Source organism: Leucoraja erinacea, chromosome 21 (assembly GCF_028641065.1).
Source record: "Leucoraja erinacea ecotype New England chromosome 21, Leri_hhj_1, whole genome shotgun sequence".
In the NCBI taxonomy this organism is placed as follows: domain Eukaryota; kingdom Metazoa; phylum Chordata; class Chondrichthyes; order Rajiformes; family Rajidae; genus Leucoraja; species Leucoraja erinaceus.
In genome coordinates, this window is record NC_073397.1 from 12,192,153 (window position 1) to 12,207,415 (window position 15,263).

The 15,263-nt window shown below is 39.0% G+C and overlaps 1 protein-coding gene across 5 annotated transcripts in view; it reads left to right on the plus strand.

Moving 5' to 3' along the window:
* The window catches only part of LOC129707254 (eyes absent homolog 1-like), a 207,803-nt gene that overhangs the window by 20,084 nt on the left and 172,456 nt on the right, over positions 1–15,263 (plus strand). The window contains exon 1 of one of the 5 annotated variants that reach the window (XM_055652148.1): positions 5,115–5,149. The exons of the other annotated variants lie outside the window; for them this stretch is intronic. Coding sequence (XP_055508123.1) covers positions 5,130–5,149 — 20 coding nt within the window. The 5' untranslated portion in view covers positions 5,115–5,129. Of the gene's footprint in view, positions 1–5,114; positions 5,150–15,263 lie in introns of those variants that run through there. 5 annotated transcript variants of the gene reach the window in all.

Sequence of the window (15,263 nt, forward strand, 5' to 3'; positions counted from 1 at the left end):
TTTAAACAAATGAGTAAGGAAAAAGATGAGAAAGATTTCTTTTACAAAGAGGTTTGTTGTGGAATGAAGTGCCTTGCCAGAATTCTGGAAGTGGAATTCATGGTAATTGGAAAAAGTTGGACAAAAGATAGTTGAAAAGCCAAAAAACAAGAAAACGCAGAAAGCATTGCAGTGTGATTACATGCAAAGTGCTTCCTGAGAACTGCGATTTCCAAGGGGGGCCCAATTCAAGAGAACCTTGCATTTGTATAGAGCCTTACCCAGCTTCATTTGACCCCAAATGCTTTACAATCAATGTAGTGCTTTTGATTTGCCACTGTTGTTGTATGACTATAATATAAATTCTGCATATTTACTCCACAGACACTATATACTGACTATTAGTAGACAATGAGGATATAATCTGTTATAATCTTTAAAAACAAATGACGTATGTCCTCCATCCTAAACCCACCATGTTCCTGAGGAGGGACATCACAATGTTAGTGAATGAGCAGCTCACTAGGCTGCCCTTGAGTAAAACATAACATGTACAATTCTGAGGAAATAGAGATACCCTGGGTAACTTGGGGAATTTTTCTTTAATAATGTTTTGGATTACGTGACAATTTAGATGAATAGACATCTATTAACAATACTCCATTAAAACAATTAAATGAATAGTTATATGTACCATGGCATTTTTGGAGGATTTGATTTCCATTCATGTTCCATTAACTCATCACCAGTCCAATGTAAATCACTGCAAGTACAACTAATTGACTACAAGAAAAAAATGGTCTTGTCAAGTTTGTTCTGATATGAATCCTCCCGAAAAACCACAGGGGGACCAAAAAACCAGACTAAACATCCATTTGCAAAAATGCTACTAACTAAAAGATTGATGCTATCAATCATTACGAAAGTTCTTCTCTGCACTGTTGCCTGAAATCTACAAAGAAAGCGGTATGTATTTCATAGAGTAAATCACAAAGGAAATGGGTTTTAAAAAGAGCCAAAAGTGCTTTAGATGTGGTCAAATCAATACATTACACACCACATCTCAAAATTACTTATTTTTACACCAGGCTGAGCTTTTAATTTTTGTCAAAGAGATATCATTAAAGTTAAACGCATAAATACTTGTGTAAAGATCAAAGTTGTGCATTTAGAGAGTATTTTTAACAAGGAATTTGGGAATAAGTACTTGATTGCAATTGCAATTGGAACCTGAATAAGAATCAAATCCTCCAAAATTACCATGGCGAATATGACTATTAATTTTATTGCTTTTAATGGAGTATTGTTAACAGAACTTTTTTCAAAATAATGCATTTTCCTCAGCATGTAAAACAAAATTACTTGCTTGCATGGTTATCAGAAGCAGGAAAGCCTACAACTTGTGAGGGAAACAGTGATCACTGCTAGCACATTTCATCAATCACAAGCACATCAAATAGAAACAGTTCCTTTTAGGCTGTTGGTGCACTGGCGTCTATCCCATGTAGACTGTACACTAGTGAATATAACTTACAGGTTGTTTTCTGGATATGGCCACAAGGCACAAGGGGTGCCTTGCAAAGTTCCGTGGAAACTGCAGACATCGTCAAAGGTGATTTTCTGTTTTATTTTCCTGTATGGACCTCTGCTTCAGGATTGGAAAGGTTTATGGAGGCCAATGATTTTGCAAATGAATCATAGTTTCCAGTTAGATTTAGTAAAATTTGTTTGCAAAACTATGCAATAAGTTAATGCAGATTCCGAAGAACGTACAGTATATTCTATTGCCACAGCAAGCAGCATCTTAAATATAATTTAATGAATCATTGCATAATGTGTGATAGGAACAAGAGATTCAAATGCTGCCCCCATACAAACTGAGGAAATGTTAGTTTAGTTTAGTTTGGTTTGTTTATTGTCACGTCTACTGAGCTACAGTGAAAAGTTTTTGTTTTGTGCTCACGAGTCAGCGGAAAAATTATACATGAAAACATTGAGCAGTCCACAGTGTACAGATACATGATGAGTGGAGTAATATTTAGTGCAAGATAAAGTCCAGTAGATCTGATTAAAGATAGTCTGAGAGCCTTCAATGAGAGTTTCCCCTTGTGTCCTTATTCTTGGCTAATTTGGTGGAAACAGAAATAATCAAGTGCATTTGTGTGATGGACTGGGGCCAATGGAAGACTTGGAGCAAAGAAGCTGCTGACAACTAGTATACATCTGCCTCCCTCCTGTGAATTCAAACCCCTGCCCCAAATCGAGGTACGATTTCAGAGAAACAATTTAATAGAATCAAAAAGTCATACAGTACAGGTCAGGCAAACGCCTCCATTGCCATGCTGTGAGAACGGAGAGGTTGAGAAGGAGTTTCTTCCCTAAGGCCATTAGGACTGTAAACTCCTACCTCACCAGGGACTAACTTTACTGTACCATTCTACTGTTTTTTTTTTTCCTTTTTCCATTCCACCCACAATATGTAAAATGTAAAAGAATATGTGATTCTGTTTGTAGTTTGTACTTTTTGGCACAAAGTCCGCGAGCATTGCTACTTTTCATTTCACTGCACATCTTGTATGCGTATGTGACGAATAAACTTGACTTGACTTTATGCCAACCATCTAGAACCCAATTTAACCAAACCTACACTAATCTCATTTTATTCTCCCCACATTCCCATCAGCCTTCCCAGATTCTAGCACTCACCTGCACATTAGAGGCAATTTACAATGGCCAATTAACCTACCAATCAGCATGTCTTTGAGATGTGGGAGGAAACCACAACACCTGGTGGCATCCTCATGGTCAGAGGGAGGAGGTGGAAACTCCACACAGAATGAGGACATGTTGGAACTCATGTGGTGGAGCTTCCCTACTATGCCACCCCTAGAATTAGTATTAGTATAGCAGGTTACCTTGGATCACCTGAGCCCAATGTGCAGGAACATATATCTGTACATGCGGGTTTGACCATGCATGATGTTCCCCACATTCAGGTCACAGACATTCACATTTGGTTGCAAGATGGGGACGTTCAAGCATTTTCAATTGATTGAAAAATACGGAAATATGGTAACAGGCCCTTTAACCCACCGAATCCACACAGACCATCAATCACATGTTCACACTAGTTCTATGTTATCCCACTTTCACATCCACACCCTGTACACTAGCGGCAACTTATAGTCGTTAATTTACATCCAAACCCACACATCTTTTGTATGTGGGAGGAAACGAAAGCATCCAGAGGAAAGTTATAGTCACAGGGAGAAGGTGAAAACTCCACACAATAGCACCCGAGGTAAGGATCGGAACCAGGTTTCTGGCACTTTGATGTAGCAGTTCTGCCAGCTGTGCCACTGTGCTGCGATCTATAGAATATTTTCAACAAGGGAGAGCAGTCTGAGATGCAAAATTACAATCCTATTTAAGCACGCATGTTTGACAAGTGTTTATAACATCAAAACAGGCCATTTGCCCAATCAGTCCAGGCCAGAATTGAGCTTCCTCCCAACTCTTATCCATCAAAATACATTTCAAAACATGCCCGTTGACTTTAAATGCTACTCTTGATGACACAAATAATGTTTTTTTTTTGCATAAAAGACTCCTAATCATGAAACCAGGATTCTGATTGCGGATGTAAATTTCTAGACCAGGCATCTTGATTTTCCAATTGTGCAAATGCAGAGCCAATTATGTAGACGAGGCAACCGTACATCCATGCATGAGATCTCAATTTGGTGCTAATCATGAAAATGCAGCCTCATTCTTGTAAATGCCGCTCGTGATTGTTTAATGAGTCCTCACTGTGTAAATAGTAACCTGGTAAATTAGGTTCCTCCTTACATAAACAGGACCACCAGATCAAGTAGATATTGTGACTGGTTGTGCAGACATATCTCTTTATCTTGCAAAGCGAATCCTGGGAACTATGACAATTGGTTCAGTTAAACAGAATTCTGAGTTGTATAACTGCTTGGCAGAAGTGAGTGAATGCATCTAATTTATTGAGTGTAGATTATTAATAAATGGCAATGCTCATGACATTTGAGTCATGTGAAGAGGGTCATTTAGACTTCATGTATTAAAGTAAAACAGGCTAGAAAGCACGCAACAAAAAGCTTTTCACTGTACCTCAGTACATATGACAATAAACTAAACTAAATTAGACTAAATTAAATTATACTAAACTAAACTCTTGGTGACTTCTTCAAAAAAAACCGCTATCAATTTAAATAGACATGATTTCCCATGTACTGAGTCATACTGATTATCTCTAATCAGTCCATGTCTATCCCAATGCAGGTAGATGCCGTACTTAAGAATCCCCTCCAATAGCTTTCTCTACACTGAAGTTAGGCTCACCGGCCGGCAATTCCCTGGCTTGTCCTTGTTGCCCTTCCAGAACTTCACCTGAAGCTAACGATGAAGCAGATGGTCAGACCTTGGTGATTTATCCACTTAATGTACATTAAAACAACCTATACCTCCCCTTTGGTAATTCACAACTCACATGCCTCACCTTACCTTCCATGATCTTCTCTTCAGTAAAAACGGATGAGGAATATTGAGTTAATATCTCCCCGCATCCCTTGACCCCCAGTTTCCACTGTCCATCACACGCTGAGTGAAAAATGGGAGGACTTTCCCAAAGTCCTATTGGAGATGTTAGTGTTACCACAGGAAAGATTGTATTGTGTCACAGGCTACCACTCCTAATTTCTAAATTGGAAATGATAAACTAAGGTAATCATAATTACCAAAGGAAGAGAATTACCATTGAACCCAATAATTACCTTAGGACACGTAATTTGCTCTGTTCAAAAAGGGGATTAGATGAACTGCTCTGTGGGAATGGATTGCTAACAGCATCGTTCTATTTTAACCCTATTTTGCCAGCAGTGTGGCAGGTGGAGTTAAACATGTTGTTTTTATTTCTTTACTGGAATCTTATGAGAGCAGAACTTATATTTGTTTGGAGATAATCCATGAATAAAACGACTATTAAATGGTACATTGGCCATAGTATTGATGCCTATAAATAGTTTATCAAGATTTCCATTCTAGGCTATTCTTCTATGGCTCAACTCTCTCTCATTCTCTCTAAACTTTAGTTGACCTCGGGAAGTCCTGTTCACACTAATTGAATGTATAATTCGCAGGAAAGGTAAGTTCAGGCACAGCAGTGCCTTGGCAACAAATTAATATGTTGTGCTTTGCATGGGAGGTTCACTCAGCCAATCAGTTTTAAAGCCACGTGTATTTAAGGAGAGGTGAGATTCGGTCAGTGTGCTTTTTAAGATTACCTGGTGGAAATGATGATAAAACTTGACATATTCATAAACACTGTGCATCATCATTTGAAATGTGTCCAAAAAGCAAGTACACCTAATGAACAAATACTGTCTAAACATAAGGTGTGAATTATAGGTCAGTGTGCAGTGTAATATTACATCCTATATTCAAGTGGGTGCCCATTATAGCACTGGCAAAGCTAACGCAAGTTCATAGTAATCTTTGTAGAAATTGAATACAATTGGTAGTCTGCGTAATCCCTCAATATAACAGGGTGTGATTCATATGATCCAGTTTGCTGTTGGTTGGTAATTTTCACACAATACAGGGCATGATTCTTAGATGTAGACGTTGTGCCAATATTCCAAAAATGTTTGGGGTAACGCCACAAATAACCACGGTATTGGTTTTTAATTATTGATTACCGTGCAAAAATCATTATGGATCTACAAAGGCAGTTCACATCACCAATTTAAAACAAAGATTTGGAGAAAGTAAGTGGGAAAATTAGAGCCAATAAACGTGTAACTATTTTCAACATTGTCTTAATTTTTTTTTAAACTTTAAAATACAATCCACAACTATTTATTGAAGGACATCACTGTCAGATTTTCAGTTCACTTGGTGAGATCAGCCTGTATTTATTTAGCACCGTTAACACAATAAACCATCCCAGGAACCTTCAGGGGGGTGCATGATAAATAAGGACTGTTAAACACAAATGAGAATATTAGAATATAACTGAAAGCTTAATTAGTTTAGTGTAGTTTAGATACAGTGGGGAAACAGGCCCTTCGGCCCACCGAGTCCACACCGACCAGCGATCCCCGCACATGAACACTATCCTCCATACACAAGGTTATATTTATGCCATATTTATTGTACGTCTTTGGAGTGCGGGAGGAAACCGAGGATCTCGGAGAAAACCCATATGGTCACGGGGAGAACGTGCAAACTCCATACAGACAGTACCCATCGTCAGGGTAAAAGTCAGGTCGCTGGCGTTGTAATCACTGTAAGGCAGCGTCACTATCGCTGCGCCACCGTGCTGCCCATTAATTAAAGCTTGATTAAAGAGATAGGTTTCGATAATAGAGAGGTTGAGAAGTTAATGGATTGCAAGGCAGGCAAAAGTAGGCTGGGAATATAAGAGCAACGAGTAGAAAAATGCTGGCAGAACATCAGATCTGGTGAAGGATCTTTGACTTGAAATGTTAACTTGTTTCTCTTTCCACAGATACTGCTTGACTGTTCTTCCAGCATTTCTGTTTTTGTTTCGGGTTCCAACATCTACATTTATTAAGAATCTAGAGGACAATATTACAGAATCCCAATTATCTAATGTTAATGAGGCTCCTACTGAATCTGGCACTTAACCCAGTGGAAAAAGCAGGAGGATTACAGCCTCTTGCTCGTGTAGACAGATTGGCAATAAAGCAACTTGATATTAACATTCTGCCATGCTTGTGTAAGAAAAGAGAGTTAACACCCATTTTCTGTTTCCGGTACTCTTTGATCTGAAGGGCATTTGGTACGTTTGCCATCATTGGTTGAGGCATTGAGTATAATAACCCTGATGCAGCTTTATAGGAATTTGGTTAGGGCCAATTTGGAGTGTTGCATGCAGTTCTGGTCACCCCATTACATGATGTATGTGGGGGCTTTGGAATGGTTGCAGAGGAGGTTTACCAGGATGATGCCTGGATTAGAGGGCATTAGATACAGTGAAAGGTTGGGCAGACTTGTATTGGTTTTTCTGGAATGCCAGAGTTTTAAAGAGACTGGATAGAAGCATATACGATTATGACAGGCATAGATGGGGTGGATAATCAGAATAAAAATATCAAATACTAGTGGGCATAGCTTTAAGGGGAAAAGGACAATGTTTAAAGGAGCTGTGCGGGGCAAGTTTTTTTTACACAGAGGGTGGTGAGTGCCTGAGGCACACTGCTGGGTGATGGTCTGAAGAAGGGTCTCGACCCAAAACGTCACCCATTCTTTCTCTCCAGAGATGCTGCCTGTCCCGCTGAGTTACCCCAGCTTTTTGTGTCTAAAAATGATGGTGGAGGAAAATACGATAGTGGCTTTTAAGAAACTTTGGAATTGGCACACGAATATGCAGGGAATGGAGGGATATGGATTATGTGCAGGCAGGTAAGAGTTGGCACAGACGTTGCAGGCTGAAGGACTTGTCCCTGTGCTGTACTGTTCTATGTTCTCTGTTCTATGATTGTTATTTTGAGCTATTTCAGCTTTCTCCTTCCTGCTTCTCAGACACACAATTGCAGAGTGAAACTCAGGAAATTTCTAAGGTCAGAATCAGTCAATAAGAAGACTGGTAAATAATGGATCGGCTCAATTATAGATCGCTATGAATTGTTTATCAAGTATTCCATCTTAGCTTATTCATTAATGGCTCACCTCCCTTTCACTATTTATCCTCCAGTTGACCTCAGGGTATCCGATTTACAGCAAGTGGATGGATCATTAGAAGGAAAGGCAAAGTTAAACACAGAGGTGCCTTAGCAACAATAAGTATTGTGCTTCACATAGAGAGTTTACTCAAACCTTGGTTGGTTTTAGATCCGTGCACTAATTAAGGAGTGGCAAGATTCAATCAATATTCCTTTTAACAATTATTTTTGTGAGGTCATTGTTAATGTTTTGTTCGATGAATTAAATAATTCCCATGAAGAAATGGGTCTAAAATGCAGGTGTACCTAATAAATGTATTGGGTACTGTGAGATTACAACCATGGAAGGTATCAATAATTGTGATAGTAGGTTATGATGCAGCGCAGTGGCACAGCGATGGTGATGCTGCCTTACAGCGCCAGAGTCCCGGGTTCGATCCTGATAACGGGTGCTGTCTGTATGGAATTTGAACTTTCTCCCTGTGACCACATGGGTTTCTCTGGGTGCACTGGTTTCCTCCCGCTTCCAAAGACATGCAGGTTTGTAGGTTAAACGGCTTCTATAAATTGTTGCTAGTGTGCAGGATAGAACTAGTGTACTATCGGTGATTGCTGGTCGGCGTGGAATCGGTGGGCCGAAGGGCCTGTTTCCATGCTGTATCTCTGAACTAAACAAAACTAAACAGTATAGTTGAATCAAAAATTCTAAATTCATTCATCATTGTGTTTAGTCCAAACTGAAAATTAGATATCTTGAATGGTTAACTAAATCTGTTTGATATTGATTTCAAAAGTCCGAATACAAATATATCTATTTAATTAACACCTCCTGAAATGCATTCACAGCATAGTACTAAAATCACAAAACAAGTATCACACAATAATCCGTGCAGAACAAAATCCTGACCTCAAGTAATTGTAAATAAATTAATATTGATTGGCTTAATTTCCCTGTTGATAAAACTTATGGCAATTAAGAAGCAGTGGCACAATAAACTGGAAACATTATTTACAAGCACCACACAAGCTCCAGATCAACATATTTAACTATTTCACGCTGCAGCTTAATTGTAGCTTTGCTATGGCCACATTTGGACTATTGCGTGAATTCTGGTTTCCTCGATACAGGAAGGGTGTGGAGGCTTTGAAAGGGTGCAGAGGAAGTTTATAAGAATGATGCCTGAATCAGGGGGTATTATGTGTAAAAAAAATCAGGGGTTAATAGCTAAAAGAAACCTCTTCATCTCAGTCCTAAATGGCTCCTTATTCAGAGACTGTGACCCCCTAGTTGTGGACTCCTCAGCCAGTAGAAGCATCTTCCCTGCATCCAGCCTGTTGAACGCAGTAAGATTTCTGTAATTTTCAAAAAGGTTTCCTTTCATTATTATCACCAAGACCCGGCATAATTGCAATAAGGTCCTGAAAACCTCTCATAATAAGGATCATGTTACAGTTAGCATTCCTAATAGTTTGCTGGACGTTCAGGTTAGTTTACCATGCGTCTAGAGAGATATAGCGTGGAAACGGGCACTTCGTCCCACCAAGTCCATGTCAACCATTGATCACCTCTTTAGTTCTATGTTACTCAACTTTCACATCCAATCTCTACACACAAGGAGCAATTGACAGAAGCCAATTAACCCACAAACTCACATGTCTTAGAGATGTGGGAGGAAACCAGAGCACCCGGAAAGTGTGTAAACTCCACACAAACAGACGCGAGGTCAGGACCGTACCCAGGTCTCGTTGCTGTGAGGCAGCAACTCTATCATCTGCATCACTGTGCTGCCCTGTGACTTTTAGACAATGGCACAAATTTCTTTAATGCCCTGTTTTTCGGCATTTTATATACAAAGTTGTCCATATTATATTGCATGTACCATGCTCTTTCCCACTCATTCAGTTTGCCTCCAACCTCTTGAAATTTCTTTAAATCCATCTCCCTGCTCACAGTCCCACCCAGTTTAGTATTATCAGCAAACTTGGAAATATGATTCTTGGTCACTCAGCAAAATCTTTAATATAAATAGTGAATAGCTAGGCCACAGACAATGATCTCTGTGATATCCCACTGGTCACTACCTGCCTACGTGAAAAAATCCACTTCTTCCCACTCTTTGCTTCCTGTCCAAGAATCTATTGTCAACCCACATCAAAACGTTACCTTGATCACTAGTCAATCTGTGACTCTTATTGAGCAACCTCCTGCATAGGGCCTTAGCGAAAGCCTAAACTGAGCTTCCACATCCAAAGCACAGCCAACTTCTGGAATGGAGAAACAAGAAACTGCAAATGCTGGATTCTTGAGCATAACACAAAATGTTGGAGGAACTCAATGGGTCAGGCAGCATCTAGGAAGGGAATGTACAGGCAAACATTCTGGTCGGGACATTTCCTTCCTCATGCTGACAGATGATGTTTTGGGTTGGGGTCAGTCATCTGCCCATTTTCTCCCCAGATGCTGCCTCACCCGCTGAATTCGTCCAGCACTTTGTGTTTTGCCCCTTTAGAATTGTTGACCTTCTCAGTCATGTTAGTGTTTATGACTAAAAGTAGGAAGAAAGAAAGTAAGACTTACATTTATATATGAGTAGGAGAGAACTGCACATCCTGGTTTATATCGTAGATAGACACAACATGCTTGAGTAACTCAGCTTGAGACTTGAGTAACTCCGTAAATTGCTCTAGTGTGGATGTGAAAGTGGGGTAACATAGAACTAGTGTGGATGGGTGATTAATGGTTGGCATGGTCTTGATGGGCTGAAGGGCCTTTCTTTCAATCAAAGGCTGTGGGTATTTCTGTAAGTAACAATTGTTAATTGTCTGGTTTGGCTGGTACTGTGACAATTACAATGGGATTGGCACAGTGATGGTGGTGGGAGAATAGGCGCAAAACACGTCCCTCTGAAAGTAAAGGGAGACGAAGAAAACCTCATGGATAACTTAGTGAAAGAAGAATGAAAATTAAAAGTGCTGAAAACACATATCAGGTAGCACCTGTGAGGAAAAAACAGGGTAAATATTTTTGTAAAAGAGCAAGATTTGAAGTAGAACTAAGTAAAACAAAACTTTTATCGCACATGCGCTTCATATCTAGAACAGAAAATAATCCCAAATCAATTTGTAACGGTAAAATCCGAATATTTGAGTCTTTGGGGCAGGGTGAACAAAGCTATTTGCGTCTTAATTAAGTTTAGTTTTTGCAAATAAGGTTTGTATTTAAAGAGCTATAAATCCAGCTTTAATACATTGTATATTTTAATTTGTGTCACTTTGATGATAAATTAAAATATTTCAGGAAGTTTACTTTATTACAGTACGAATGAAGAGCTGTTATTTGAGATAGCACGTCCTAATCTATTCTTGACTAATGCTCGATAAAACTAACTGCTAGTTGCCCAATTGTAGACTGCCCTTAATAAAATTCCCTGTGAGAAAATAATAGTTTGGTTGATTTAAAGTACTGCGTAGTTAACGTTGCCGCAATACCTTTGCAGTCCATGCAAGATTAGCTGTGGAAACCATGATGTTGTCTTTTTGGTGACCAAGCAATCTGTCACGAAACTGCTACTAAAGTCTTCAATCGTGCAAAATTGAGCCAAGATGTTTGCTGGCGATCATTGCTACACTTGCACTGCATAGGATTGGACATCTCTGTGATGATCCAGACCTCTATAAAGGAAACACATCCTGGGTGAGTTGGGTCAAGGATGCTGATGATTATTACAGACAAGAACAGAAGGGTCGTACAAGAATGAAGAGAGTAGATGCATTGGTAATATAATATCATTCATCAACTTCTGGAGTGGTAGAGCCATCTCAAGGGGCCACACAGGTTACTCCGACTTCTATTCCTTGTGTTCTTTAGAAAAACAGACAGTGAAATAGGGAAGGGAAAACATAGTTTGATTTGCCTGAGGGGACCTGTTACTGGCCAAACAACCAACTGCTACGGCACAATTTTATTTGATTTAATTTCCTATCCCTGTTCCCCAAACTGTGAATGTGAGAAACTGGGGCAAGTGGAAATAGAAATTAATAATTCAGTGGTGCAGCTCATAGAGCTGCTGCCTCACAGTGCCAGGGACCCAAGTTTGATCTTGGCCTTGGATGCTGTCTGTGCAGAGTTTGCACGTTCTCCCTGAAATGTGGGTTTTTTCCCGGTGCTCTAGTTTCCTTCTACATTCCCAAGACGTGCAGGTTTGTATGTTAATTGGTCTCTGTAAATTGCTCAATGGGATAGCATGGAATTAGTGTACGCTGGTGATCGATGGTCGGCATTGACTCAGTGGGTCAATGGACCCGTTACCTTGCTGTATCTATAAACTCTAAACTTTTCTAATTTTAGTGCAACTGCTGAACCACTTGCTGTTAATGTTCAAGAAGGAACTGCAGATGTTGGAAAAATCGAAGATAGATAAAAATGCTGGAGAAACTCAGCGGGTGAGGCAGCATCTATGGAGCAAAGGAATAGGTGACGATTCGGGTCGAGACCCTTCTTCAGACTGATGCCCACTGATGTCCACATCAGTCTGAAGAAGGGTCTCGACCCGAAACATCACCTATTCCTTCACTCCATAGATGCTGCCTCATCCGCTGAGTTTCTCCAGCATTTTTATCTACCTTCTGCTGTTAATGTTCAGTGGGCTGACTTCATGTTGCTCATGTGAAAATGATTGCATTACACACGTTGTCTGTTTTAATGTCATATGGCCCACATTAGAATACCAATTCTGTACTGCTACTCAACTCAAATTTCCCACTCACTCATGGCTTGAGCCATCAGAGCTCAACACTACATCCAGACTTGCTTCTCATCTTTATTTGTGTCAGGAGACCATGCTCCGATTTTGATGGCATTTCATCTGCATGTACAGGTGAATATATCTGTAGAGAGTTGAACCACAAGTACTAAACCTATAATATTGAAACGTTCAACCGGGTTCAAGGATGTCAATGGTCTCAGTAGAGAGGGCAGGGGAATCTAAGCAGACGGATACAATAAATAATTACCAGGATTAGTATTGTAATGGACATTAGTAGTCAAATTTCTGTCACAATTTTGCTTTTTAGAAGGAATAATTTAACTATCAAGAGTTGAGAGTATTTAATTGCATATCGACAATGGAATAATGAATGTCTTACTTGTAGCAGTTCAACAGGCCTGTAAATGCAATATACAGATAATATATAATAAATTAATTAATTAATAACTTTTTCTATGTGATTTGTAGATGTCCTGTTGACCAAAATATATGAAAGACTAACTTCAATTAACAGTTCTAGTTTTTGCTTCTCTTCTAAAATGTCTTCAAGAATTGAACCATTTTGATACATATCAGTGCATTGCTAAGATGAATTCAGCTGAAAGGCACCAACATATTCAGCGACATCTTTGTTGATACTGTCAACATTTGTTTTCTTTTCTTTTAAGACATGTTCAATTCGGATGTCTGCTGATATTATAAGATTGGGACCCCTTAACCCATCTTTATGCTTTGTATGGAACTGATTTTTAAATTATGTAAAGCACTTTGGGGTCAATGAAAATTGACTATAAATGTGCTATATAAATAAATTTATTATTATTATTATTATTATTATCTTTGGTATATGGAGCACGCTACCATAATTCCAAAGTTCAAATTCATAGCTTCAGTATTGTCCAAAAATCCCAACATGTGCTGTGTTGAACATTTGAGTACATTAAATAAATCCTTTTTTTTAATTGCTCACATTCTTTTGACATGATGGTTTGGACTTTAAAGTCTTTTTTGCACTTTCATATTGTAATTTTTTAATATTCTTCAATTTTTTTATATCCTTCAAATTGATTTTATTTGTGAGCACCAACTGAAGAAGTCCAAATTAGCCTGACCCGAAACATCACCTATTCCTTTTCTCCAGGGATGCTGCCTGGCCCACTGAGTTACTTCAACATTTTGTGTCTATCTTCATTATTCTTGGTATTGTTAAACATTCAGCAGGATACCTAGAATAGTGATCAGAAATGCTAGTCAGTATTTCTAATCTAATCAACTTAGTCCTAATTCTCCATGGATCTCGTAAGCAATAGATCACCAGAAAAGCAAAAGAAAAGTCTGTCTGACATGGAAGTAGAAAATAGTGGGAATATTCATCAGGTCAGACAACATCTGTGGAGAGAGAAGCAGATTTTACATCTCAGATGATTGATCGGGATTGAAGAAAGTTGGGCATCGAACATGTTCTGTTGCAAAGACGTCAGAGAGTGCAAAGGGAATGGCCGTGATAGGATGGAGATTAACAAGGACTGAATTGCACGAATGAAGGCAGTGCTGGCTTTGAGAGGACGGTGAAAGCCCCTTAATTACGACTGTTCCTCCTGGAAGAGGTGTAAATAAAAAGAGATGAATTAAAACTGAGAGAAAAATAATGCTGGAATTGTGGAATGCAAAAAAACGCCGTCGTTGGAAATAGGTAATAACTATAAAGAATACTTGCAATGCTCAGTCAGTCAGCCAGCATCTGTGGAGAGAGAAAAAACAGTTAGCATCACAAGTGGGTAACTTTTCATGAAAACTGGAAAGCCTGTTTAGCTGAAATAGTTGGACAATTGTAATAATTTAATAATTTTAGATAACAGTCCCAGCACTTTTTAATGTTTCCTCTCTCTCTCTATTTTAATTAACCTCCAACGTCCATCTCTTCCACACAGAATATCTGCAGGTAACATGTCTCCACCCTCTCTCTGCTATCACAGCCATCACTTGCTCTTGAGATGGCTGTTAAGACCATTAAGATTCTCTTGATCTTCACCGATCACAGAGATTTCCCTTTTTATTCCGTTGCCCTCCCCTTCTCTGTAACTTCTGACATGTTTCATTTCTGACGTTGCTTAGTTCTGATAAAAGGTCATTGATCAGAAACATTAACTGTGTTTCTCTCTCCACAGATATTGCTTCACCCAACATTTCCTTTTTAAAATTTCAGAGCATCTATTCGGAGCTTGCTTTCAACAATTAGCATATTTCTTGAAGACAACTAAAAAGCAGTTGAAATATCCAACATATGCATTTTGTTCCTGTAAAATTTCCACCTTCAGTAAAATGAAAGAAATGCAACTTTCCCACATGAATGTCTTTTGAATAATCATCTCCCCTCCTTCTTGCCTCTTTTCTCGGCTAAATATAGCCTTCAATCTTTGATTTCAATCTTTTTGACTCAGCTTCACTCAAAATACTCTTCTCGATTTACCCCTGTCTACTACTTTCGATTGGATGCCAAGGTTTGTGAGAAATGTCTAAATGCCAGTATCTTTCAGAAAAGAGAAGGGGCTGTCATGTATGTAACTGCACTAATAATAACATTTGATTATGTTAGAAACCGTGTGTCAAACTTAGTTTCAAACTTACTATGATGGAAAGAAAAACAGCATAACTTTGCAAGATATGTAATGGCATTGACTGGGAGACTGCATGTGTTTTCGAACTCTGAGATATTATGCCTGAGGTAAAGGGGCAGCTATCAGCCCAGAAAAGCAAAGAGCTGCTTCATATTAGTTGCACAAACCGAAGGTGAAGTACACAAGTG